The sequence below is a fragment of the Metopolophium dirhodum genome, chromosome 3 (assembly GCF_019925205.1).
Source record: "Metopolophium dirhodum isolate CAU chromosome 3, ASM1992520v1, whole genome shotgun sequence".
Lineage (NCBI taxonomy): Eukaryota > Metazoa > Arthropoda > Insecta > Hemiptera > Aphididae > Metopolophium > Metopolophium dirhodum.
In genome coordinates, this window is record NC_083562.1 from 12148809 (window position 1) to 12162119 (window position 13311).

At 27.0% G+C, this 13311-nt stretch overlaps 1 protein-coding gene across 1 annotated transcript; it reads right to left on the reverse strand.

The window, feature by feature from the left end:
* Nucleotides 1-9326: 9326 nt before the first annotated feature.
* LOC132941876 (uncharacterized) lies at nt 9327-11902 on the reverse strand. The gene is given in 4 exon segments (XM_061010095.1): nt 9327-10137; nt 11801-11853; nt 11856-11885; nt 11888-11902. Coding segments are annotated over 4 exon segments (405 nt in total). The 3' UTR covers nt 9327-9830.
* Nucleotides 11903-13311: the final 1409 nt, after the last annotated feature.

Here is a 13311-nt window from a genome sequence, read left to right on the forward strand (position 1 = left end):
TTATAATATGATCAGACAAAATGTTATTATTTTGTGTGACGACTGTGCGATGTTCTTATAATAATGTATAGGTTCATCAAATTTAGTTTAATTTGCTATACAATTGACAGAAATCATGACTATAATAACTACATTATGCACTTTATGGTACCAAACAGATTTTAGTAATGAATAATATTATATAACTAATATAAGCAAAACTAGACTTAACATTAAAGCAGTTGAACGAATTCACCGATATTATAAAAATTACATACATACCGAGAAGATGAACGATAAACGTCCTAACTGGAATCACAACTTTTTAAAACAAAACCAAATAAACCAGTTACAACAACAAGTATAGGTACCTACCTACGCTACGTTCTCGTCATTAACACTATCGTTTCATTCATCAAACATTCAAATATATGGATAACCGCTAGTACATTAATTTAACAGTTTATATACCTACCACTCAAATGGAAAAGAAAATAACTGATAGATAACATTATAAAGTTACAATTTTTAGATTCGGAGCTAGTGAAGTACAAGTTATAGACTATATAGTAGGTATATGACTGTTTTTTTTTTTTTATTATTATTATTCCGTGGACTGTTTACTTACAGTTTTTTGGGTAGAATTATATGGCTGTACGAATCTCATGTGACCCAAGTATTTTATCGAAATCTGAGTGAAGTCAGTAATGAGTGGTTTTCAGAACGCCAGGGTGTTTATCAATTAATTTCGAACATCACAAATACTACAACATTACGACAACGTGATATGAGCATACGAATGCCAGATGTTGTATTCAACAGGCTTTTATTATTGGAAATAATTTTAATTGAAAAAAGTTCGGTGCTATAATATTATCAACATTTTAAAGTCTGAGCGGAGCGATGAATGTATGATTTTACAATATTGTGCGGGTGTTGTTTTTTATTAGGTGTGTTTGGTAGTTGGTACATGATTTCAAATAAAAAAAAAGCTTTGATATTATGATTTTTAACGTCAATATCTATTCTGGCAGAAAAGTAAATCTAATTGGTACTTTCAGGATGTCAATTTTAAAAATATCCAATACTTTTTTTAATAATTGGGAAAACCCCCAAAAAAACTAACAGGGAAAACGATTTTAAACAGAACTAGTTTTCGACAGTATAGATTTTCTGATTTTTTTGTAATTAAAAAATGAATAACCATCCCTAGATAATTTAAATCTTACATTATGGCATTGTCTATACTTGGTCTAATTTCCAATATATTTTGACTCTTTATTAGTTATTTATAGACATTTGACATTTCCACATTTTTCAGTTTGTTTCTGATAAAAAATTTAAAAATTTTCACTCGGTCAAAAATCTAGAAAATGTAATACAAGGTTCCTTATAAGTTGTTAATATAGCTATTAAAAATGTATAAGATATAAGAAACGATTTTTTTTTTAAGCAGTTGAAATTAAATATTTGACAAAATTAAGAAAGCTAAGACATGAAAATAATTATTTATTTATTTAGTTAATATAATACAAAGTTTCATATGAGTAGCTTATGATGCCATATATTGAAACCAGAGAATTAAAAAATATACTTACACAATTCATTTTATAGAAAAATTTGAAAAGTTGTACAAAATTATGTATAACAAAGAATAACAATTTTAATTATTTTGTTGCAATTCAAAAATATTATTCGTGAAAACTTTTACGTATATTAATATTATATTTTATAAACCCAATAACATTTTTATAACATTTACATTAATTTTATCCTATTGACTATTTATATAATAACATGAACGTTTTTACGTTAAAACTAAAAAAGTTGAGCATTTTATACATTTTTAACAACAAAATAATTTTAAAATTTAAGATTTAATAAATGTTGTCAACATTTGAACTTTAAATGTTTATTAAAAAAGATTGTGCCTAAGTATTATGAATATTTTTTTAAAACTTATTGAGTTTTTACGCTCATAAAAATTTAAATTATCTTTCCAGAAGACATTTTTAGATTCTGAGCGAAGCGATGAATGTATTGATTCTACAATGATGTGTGTTTTTTTTTTTATTTTTATTTTTTTTTTTATTTTATTTTTATTTTTGTGTCTGTCATCACTTTTTAGGACAGTAAAACTGCTTGGATTTTCTTCAATAATACCTTTTCTGATAGGAAAGTGAATCTAGTTGGTACTTTGGGGGGTCAAAAGTAAAAATTTCCCAGTAGTTTTCACAAGCGACGTGAAAAACAAAAGAAAAATTAAGGAAAAACGGGAATTTTTACGCAAAATCTGTTTTCGATTTTGGTTTTTGGTGTTACTCTAAAACAAATGACCGTAGGGACATGAAATTTTGACTGAATGTTTATATTAGCATTTTCTATACACCATAAAATTTACAAAATATTTTGACTCTTTTTGAGCTGTTTACGGCCATTGTCAGTTTTCAATTTTTTTAGTTTTTTTTTCTATAAATATCAATAAAATTTTATCTGTTGAGTAAAAAAGCTTTTAAATTTATTAGAAGGCTCCTAGGTTATTGTTTCAAAGGCAGATGAAAAAAATTTAAAATCCTTAGTCACAGTTTTTAATTATAAGCATTTAAAGTTCAAATTTTGACAAAATACGGAAAAATCACGAAAAATAGCAAATTATTTTGATGAGAATTCATAAAAATAATAGGCTGACTGACCGTTTTCGCTCAGAATCGTTTTTCTTATACAATGATATTATATCATTGAATTCAAATTTAACACCATCCATTACAGTGACCCACTTGTAACCTACCGTACAGCAGAGCGACATCCACTTATCCACCTTTTTTTTTTTGATAAACGTTGAAAAAATTATGAGAAATCTTGTATTAAATTTTCAATTCTTAGATTCAAAAATAAAGATTTTATATACTTCTAACTCAAATAATTTGCAAATTTTCGTGATTTTTACGTATTTTGTCAAAATTTGAGCTGCTATTCTAACAATATATTAAGATTTAAGAGCCTTGTATTAAATTTTCAAGCTTTTTGAACTAACGAATAAACATTTATTGACATTTATAGAAAAAAAACCAAAAAAATTGAAAACTGATAATGTTTGTAAACAGCTCAAAACAAGTCAAAATATTTTGAAAGTTTTATTGTGTATAGAAAATGCTAATATAAAACTTCAGTAAAAATCACATGTATCTACATTCTACGGTCATTTGTTTTACACCAAAAACCAAAATCGTTTTGTCAATAACAAATTAAACGTGAAAATTCTCGTTTTTCCCTTTTTTTTTTCTCTCGGTTTTTTAAAAAACAACAGAGAATATTTTTACTTTTGACCCTTCTCCCCCCCCCCCAAAAAAAAAGTTCCAACTAGATTCACTTTCCCATCAAATAAGATACTGAAGTTGAAAATTGAAGCATTATTTCAACTACTTATCGTGTACACAAACACAACATTTAAAAAAAAAACACTTGCATCATTGTAGAAAATCAACAAAGAAAATCAGAAGCAGAATAGGACTACAAATTACAATAGTAAAATAGAATATTTGCTTTAAAAAAAAGAAATTACTGATGGAAAAAAATATTACTATAAATACCATAGAAAAAGAAGCTTATAACAGTATATGTCTGGAGTGTGGCATTATATGGATATAAGTCGTAAGACATGGATAGTATAATTAATAAAAAAGAAAAGGATATGTTGGAGCTAAAAATGTGGTGTTTGAGTAAGGGGTAATAATGAATAAGTTGGACTACAAGAACAACAAATGAAGACATCTTAAAAAATAAAGACAATTGAAGGAAATCTAAAATTAATAGATACTCTAAAGAAATTGAGATGGCAGATAATAGGGCTCATGCTAAGGTATGCCGAAGGGCGAAGAATTACACAGTTTAATAACTGAAGGAATGATTGAAGAAACGCGATTAGAAGGAAAATTAGCCAAATAATGGAGGATGCGAGGGTCAATACGTTCAACAACTCAAGATGTGTTAAGCAATAGTGCAACATAGAAAAAACATTTGTTGTAAATAAATGTATTATAAACCAATATTGAATTGAAAAACTAAAAACGTGTGGTAGGGTGGGATGGGGCGATCGCCCTATCTACTCCACACTCGTATCCTCGTACCAACTCGTACTATAGTTTAAGTGTCTCTCCGCGTTTGTCCTTACTTCTCAGATCTTACCAATAACTTTTTTCTGGTTAATATATTTTTAGATAAGGTTTTTGAACAATATTATTGTATTTTGTATAATATATAAGATAACATCGACAAGTTAAGCTTTGAATTTGTAAAACTATTTTTTGGTTCACTTGTCAATTTATTGTCGATTTAAATGAATTTTTTTGTAAGGTAGTTCTCTGTTGTTAATAAGTCATTTCGGTCAAACTTTTCGATGTTTTATTTATTTTATAGGTTCACAAATCCTATTTATTCCGCTATAATACATATTATTAAGTATTGTTCTTGATAATAATATTACCGAAATGTACAGAGTTTTGAGTTTCGCCTTATTTCTCGTGTATATGCAACCTATCTTGATGGTATGTAAATGTCATATTTTATCACCAACATCCAACATTGTTAAAAAATTACCTGGTTTTTGTTCCTTAAAATGCTTATAACTTTCTTCAAAATTAAAATATTAAAAAAAGCTTACGTGGAGCTCCCACTGATAATATTCTTATGTTTAAATTTCAAAATGGAAACTACAAAAGTTGAACATTTTATACATTTTTGACCATAAAATCATTTAAAATTTTGTCAACATTTGAACTTTAAATGCTTATAAAAAAATGCTTTCATCTTTTCAATCAATTATTGTATTAAATACTATTAATCAACTATCTATCGTTGTATGTATATTATGTCACACTAATATTATAGTGTTACTAGTATTACTTATTAATGTAATTGAACTTTTCGCATTAAATAGATATTATACATTACATGTAGGTACCTACTTATAATAAGTAATTAACTTATTGAACATGATGTTTTCAGCAGAGGTGGACTAAATACTATGTGGCCATGTTGGCCGTCAGCATATACGTCAGACGGGTCTAATTTATTTTAAGAAACAATCAGATCGAATTAAAAAATGAAACCTTTTATTATGAAATCAATCTTAGTCGTCGTTGCAACTGTCAATTAATTATCTATCCTTATTGAAATTTCGTACTTAGTGGACAAATTCGTAATTCTTTTTATCTAGCTTTATCATATTTTGCAAAATGTTGAGTGATTTATTCAAAGTCTGGAGATTTTACTAATTCTCTTTTGGTGCTTAATATTCTATAATGTTATGAAGATCATAACACATTTTTTTATAGACTTATTTATTTATTAACGCCAAGCTCCGGTTTTATAAGTACATTGTAAATAACATAATTGTATAATATAAAAGAGAATTAGACTTAAATAATAACAAATTACTGATGAAGTGCCATTATACCTATACAATAATCGATAATACCTATAAGAACTTTCTCTAGGTAGTGCAGTTAGTATATGCCTACCTATAAGAATATATAAGAGAAAGATATATATAAAAAACAAACGGGTAGGTAAACGGTACCTAATAACTTTTAGATATTCGCAAAACTCACATTTACATTTAAATCAATCATTGCCTTATGCATTTAAGTAAAATATTCATAATCTTATTCCTATTACAAAAATGTGAGCAAATGGGTAACGCTCTGCTGTACAAAAGCTGTTGTCTAGACTTTAGACTCCTAGAGCGGTCACTGTAATTGATATGTTTATATTTATGTTTTTTAATTATGGCTATTTTCCATGGGCACCCCGCACCCATTTAAATGTGCCAAAGTGGACATTATCCTGCTGTAATTTTTTTTTTAACTGCATTTAATAATAGCACACATATTGAACACTACAGGTATTTAATTTACTTAAAGCTTCTAAAATATTTCTAGAATAAAACTTTTTTCTTTTTATAATATTAAAAAAAATGTTGATATTTCCCTGGATAGGACTCCTTGCAGGCGTGATTGGTATTTTCCGATGACCATTTCAGAAAAAGTTACCGATATAGGTGGTCTAAATTAGAACAAATAATTTCCATTTCATGAAATTGATCAAATTTGTGTTCATTATATATAATATATGCATGTCCATTACAATGCGTTTAAGAAATATATCGATTATAATAAAATACTGGCGGAGAAAGGCGATTAAAAATGAAAAATAGAGAAAGTTGTTAATATAACCATTTGATGTTTTTATAATATATTATGTTGAAAAACATAGTTAAAGGATATTTAAAAGTAAATTCTATGAAAGTTTGAATTCATGACGAAAGTCGAAAAGTAATAACATTTGTTATTGGAATATAATAATATATTTTAATACGATAATACAAATGACTAGTCATGGACTCAAGTGAAAGCCTAAAGCCATGATGTATTTATAGAATAATTATGAGATATAAAGAAATTATGTTCATTTTTCGACTTTATATTGCTATTACCTACATAAAGTGTCTATGTTTTAAACCCTATACACTATAATTATGGTTACTCAGTGGCACCAAATACGGGGTAATAGGGTCCTCACCTAAACAATTTTTTTGGGCCATGGGTGGTGGGTGGTAGGTGGACCATGGTATGGATACTAATAAGTAGTATAATAATTTACCTACTTATAATATGTTATCGATTTTAGCATAAATAAACATTAACTCTATCTATATTCTCTAATACTTTAAATAAGATAGTATAGAAATAGAATAGTTCTACAATTAAATGCTATAAGCAATTTACTGATTGCAATATACATCATTATACTTTATATTCAACGTCATGTATTATGTATTTACTCTATATTGGTAAATGATAATATTAGTACAATAATACCCGTCAGCTGTCACTCTGTCAGCAGTCTGGTTCCATTATCACATCCTGTTCGGAGAGCAGATTAATTATTTCAAGATACTTTTTAATTGGTTTTAGATTTAATAATTACTCAGATAAATAAATGTACAGATAATAATTTAAAAATAATGAAAAATGTAGCTTTGTTTCTATTGAAATAATCAATGAAATTAAAATAAATCCTAACATAATTTCAAAGGATGCTGCCTTTAAACCAGTCTATTCAGGATATCATACATTTTAGATTCTGAGCAGAGCAACGAATGAATTTACTTTACAATGAATAATTATGTGTGTTTTTTTGTGTGTCTGCACTTTGCGTACACGATAAGTTTAATAAGTACCTAGTTGAAATAATGCTTCGATTTTCAACTTCAGTATCTTTAGGGCCGGTAAGTGAATCAAGTTGCACCAACTAACAATGCATCATTTGAGAGTTCAAAATTTAAAGTTCCCAGTAGTTTAAAAATAAAAAAGTGGGTCGCTGTAATAGAAGGTGTTAAAATTTAAATTCAATGGTATAATATTATCATTGTGTATACGAATATCGATTCTGAGTGGAGATGGTTTGTCATTCAGCCTACATAATAATATTTTTAGATTATAACAAAATAACTAAGTCGTTTTTCTTCGTTTCTATATCTATATCTAATTTCGTCCAAATTTGAACTTAAAAACGGTATTTGTCCAAATTTTTTTAGATTTTTTGGTGATAGTATGAACTACTCATGAGATGCCTTGTTTTAAAATTTCAATCTTTAGCTATAAAAACTGAAAATTTTATAAATTTGTAACTACAAAATAATTTGCACATTTCCGAGATTTGACGAATCGTGCCTTTGTATATTTTATATTTTTTAACGGTTATTATAATAGATTATGAAGAACTATGTATTAAGTTTTCAAGCTTTTGATATAACAAAATAAATTTATTGACATTAATAAAAAAAACTAAAAAAAATTGAGAATGAATATATTAAATAGATCAAACCTAGTCTATATATTTTGAAAATTGTATCATGTATTGAAAATGATAGAATAAACATTTGGTGAAAATTGCAAGTATCTACGTAGGTACTACGGTTATTTTGAATTACAACAAAATAATAAAACCGTTCGATGAGAATTTATTAATTTATGACTGAAAATCCAATGCCAAAAAAATAGAAACTTCAAATGCTCATAAAAATTAGTTTGACTTTCCGGTAAACTTTATTTTTGTTAAAGGCAGATAAACTTATGAGGAATCATGTATTAAATTTTCAAATCTTTGATATAAATTGTTAAATATATTATATACATTTCTAACTCAAAATAATTTGAAAGTTTTCGTGATTTTGAAGAATTTTGACTCATAAAAAATTATTTTGGAATTACGCTCAACTTATTATGGGTCGGTCAAACCCCCCCCCCCCCCCATTTTCAAAAATGTATATGACGCCACTACTTAGATTTATATATGATATTATAGCTGCTACTAAAATGTTGACCATAACATGGAAAATATAATATAAATTATCAAAATGTATTATGCAATGATAAAAATGATTAAATCCATTAGTAACGTAGGTACTTAATAAAATAAACTCTATAGTTTATAATCTTTATACCACTATACTTATTACCTATACCTACGGCTATTCGTCTATACATTAGGTATAGTATAGGTATGCATATTGAATAAATTGACTGGTTTCAAGGCTGATGATCACCTCGAGCATCAAATATTATGATAAATATTACTACTTTCACCTTCAAAGAATTTTGGATTGAGGGAATATTAAAACCTATACGCTACTTACTCAGCACAGATTCAAAACAAGTTGCAAGTACTTAATATTAAACAAGTCAGAATATCTTTTTATGGAAATGGAATTAAAATATTGTATAGGTAAGCTAGTCAATTATTTAATGATTATTTGTTGTTTGCTACCTATTTAATATACAACCATGGTCCGAGAACATTGAAACATTTAACTAACATTTTTGTTTTATAAAAGAAACGTTTAAAAATGATATTATACACTTGTTGTCTATAAAATAATTTTAATTCAAAATATATATTCAAGTACCAATTTCTTCTATCATATTAACATACATATAAGTACATACATACATAAGTATTTTGCTACGTTTGACCACAGATTGTAGAATGAGAATCGTTTTTGGTAGGTACCTATCTTAAATATAGCATATAGGTTATAGGTACCACGCTTCCAAGCTGGTATTCTGTTCTTATACCTTTAAGAAACATTTTGAAGTTTGCTCCAAGACTTTGGTTGTAGGGTATGCGGCTGATAACATAATGTGCTCCCCAAAAACATAAATGCCCCTAAATAAATGCTCATAATATTGCCATAAAAATATTTATGCCCAATTATATTTTAGCAGTACGTACTTTCTAAGCTAGAAGTGTAAATGCAACTGTAGATAAATAAATAAACATTGAAATTATTAAAATAAATAATATTATTGTATTCTTTGAATTGAAATATTTAATGTTAAAAAATATATATATAAACAGGATTTAGTAACATATTATTATGTAGTTACTTACATAAATTTTATAAATTAGATTATGTTTATTGTTTGTAATACCTTTAGAGCATATGGGTACTACATTAAATAAAGACGGTCCATGCATAGAAAGTAAATGTAGGTAAATGTAAGTATAGGCATTTGTCAAAAAAAAAAAATAATAGTAATAACTAAGCAGTGGGTGAAAGCACTTTCGTCGAAAAATAAAAATACTTTCTCTGTAAAAAACAAATCGATAACAATGTTGCATAAGAGTCGTATTACATAGATGCATAATGTGTCTTAGAACTCAACGTTGAAACATATTAGAAAATAAAAGAACATTATTATTCTACGCGCGAGTTACTCAGACTTATTTTAGGAAGACAAACTAAATAATATTATGTGTAGACCAAATTAAATTATATTATCGCGTTTTCACTGTTTTCCAACTTGATCAACTTGGGTTTGCAGGTTGCTGACCACCTCTGGAGGTACGTGGTCGCCGAGGATTTCGAACAGGTTGATGGCCTGTGACCCAGGTATCGACTCGTATGCGACCACCTCTACGCCTTCTTGGACCTTCTGAATCTGAGCATTTTGCGGTATAAGATGTGTACTCTGTGCTTGTCTGATGGCTTCGTTTGAGAATATTTCACCATCTTTACCTCCTTGTGGCATTGCCAGGCACACAGCCATCATGCACGTGCCCAAAACCACAGCGGTCATAAACAGATTCATAGTTCTAGTGGGGGAAAAAAATATATTTAAAAAAAAACTCGTTATTCCGTGACCCAACATGCTTATAATACTGTTATTAGAATAGGTAGGTATAAAAGTAAAATATATTAATATGTAATACTATAATAGGTACTATATTATACAGTCTGTACATAATTATACATTATACAGTCGTGTCAAACACTCTCTAAATTACTACCTATATATATTATATAACATTATAAACCCCCACTAATTTATAGATTTTATGATGTAAATCATAGAAAAATAAAAATTTCAATGACGAACTCTTAAGATCAAGTGTACGACCCAAATTGAGTAAATACATCTATCAATATGTAGGTACTTATAACTCATGAACAAAATTAAACATATTATTATGATTTTGTGTTACCAAATAAAAATATATACATATTTTATACTGTACCTAACTGATCCACTGTTAGATACATTATATAGTATAACGTGTTAATAGGGCTTCTCATCCCTTGCATGTGTTATCACTTATTACCGTCTTACAGTCATACAACTATTTTCCATACCTCTATGGTACAAACTACAAGTGTACATCATAGGAAATTTGCGTTCAGCACTTCAGCAGAACCAATTCTATAATGTTGTTTTGTATTACCTTTAATATTAGAGTGAATTGATATATTATATTCAAATTTATAGGTGAGAAAATTATCTGTGTTTGTACGTTGGTTTTTAGCGATATTTTTATTTTTAAGCAAATTACGAGTTAGTATGTAAAATATTTAAATTTAAAAATTCTGACAAATTTAAAAAAAATTAAAATATCATAAAAACCAACGTACATAGATAATGTTCTTACCTTTAATTTTTATAATTATTCAATTCAATCTAACAACACAAAATTGGTTGTGGACATAGGTACTGCGAAAACTTCTTAGGTAATCAGTATAATAATTTCCGACATGGGTAAAATAATATTTATGAGGGAAGACACCTAATGATGGCTCATTAAAAACATTACTATTAAACAAGCCCACATCATTTACCATAATTTATAAGTTATAAGTTTATAAGTTTATAACTATCTATATGCTACCTATATGCTTACAATTTACTACTTAGGCCCAGACACACATAAATAAAAGAAACATTTTTTATAATAAAAATGATTAAGTAATAATTATTACAATTGTTTGCTTTTAGGAAGTAGGTAACATACACTTTAATCATCGATATAAAAAATGTGTTCAATTTAATAACCATAAAATATTTGAAAATAAATACTGTAACCATAATATATATAGGAACATTTTATCAATCAATAAAATATATCTAAAAAATATTTATAATGCATTTAACTGTTAAATAAAATGTGAATCATTTTTTTTCTCTTGTAATATTAACATATTTGATGTAAGTACTTATAATAAACTGTATTCTGATTTATATCTATAGTTATTTATTTTGAATGCTTGAATAAGTAAATATACATGGATATGATCTGTTTGCTGAAAATCAACTAACGGCTGCTCGAATTATATGGTTAAATTTACAATTTCAAAAATATTTGAACAAATTAACAATTTTTTAAGGTTTAAATGTATTATTCTATTACAATCGTCATTCTTCATTATTATTATTTATTAAATATTTTATTATCTATTAGAAGAAAATAAATAAATATAGCTTACCTGAGTAAATAAAACTGTTGTTGTCGATGTGTTGACTCACGAGTCACAACACAGTATGAAAGAACACGGTGCGTTTTATAAGAGTTTACTAAAACAAATCATGTGATGCGAGTACCCAAGTGGGAGTATACTGTCGTTTGTCAGTAGCGAATTGAATTACTTTCTCCGGGATAATTTATGAAAACCCTTTCATAAACATAATAAATTAATACGCACGTGTCAGTGTCAGTGGATATTCATTTAATTTTGTTCGGTGCAAGTTTCCAAACAACTGAAGTGTTTTCAATATTGATGTATTAAAAGATTGTTAAAAATATAAAACATCTTTTAATAGTAAAATAATAATTTCTAAAAATCATATAAAATTTTTTTTTAACAATTTGATTGTTGTGCGCACGACCCGTTCCTAATTCATAAGTACCCATAAATTATCGTAAAAAATAAAACGTTGATGTAGCTCACTACTTTGCTTATCTAAGTTGACATATTATATAAATAAATAATCTAGTAGAGAAAACTGCTATTCTTATTTATTTATAATAAATTGTTAATTGAAGTTTGATTTTAAAAATGCTAAATTCTTTAGACGCCCACCCATCCACAATCCACAACTAATGTAAAATCTAAATATACAATATATGATGAGTACTCTATAGCAGGTAATGAACATTTAACAACAATAATCAATAGGCCAATATATAATTTCTATAATGGATTAATTGTGTACATCTTAGTACTTATCAGTACATAAGTTTATTGTAGTAGGCTTTATACATTATTATAATAGTTTATCAAGTTTTGGGCAAAGTTTAAACATTAACTAATCTATAACTTTAAATAGGTACATTATGATGACTGGCTTTTTATTGATAATTTAACAGACAATAATAAATCATTGGATACGAAAAAAAGTAAGTACGATTTTGAGCGGAAACGGTCTATCAGCATATATTATGACTATATAACTATAGGTATACTTCATAGTTCATAATATATTTGTATTGTTATTAAGTAATTTATTTTACTACCTACCTATTAGTAATACGGTGGGTCGAATTAATTTTTACCGAAAACATTGCATTTATTATATTATTGATTATTATTATAAAATATAATAGTATACATTTATATCTAAATATATTATTACTGTTATTAACTTTTGAAACTATCAATGTGTACCTTTTACCTACAATAAAGTAAAATATAACAATACACGTAAAAGTTTCGATTCCCTGCAGCTAATAATATTTTTGAATTAAAACAAACAATTTAAAATCCTTTAAATATCTAATTTCGTCAAAACTTGAACTTCAAATCTCTAAGAACAGTAAGAACAAATTTTAATTAATATGTTTGTCATTTGATGTATTAATAGGTTTCAGTAAGAACTACTTACAAAAAACCTTGTATTTAATTGTCAAGCCTTTACTTTATTAAAGCATACGGTTGGTTTTAGTAAAAACCGAATGTTAAATGTTAAATCAAATTTAACTGGACATTGTAATAACGGC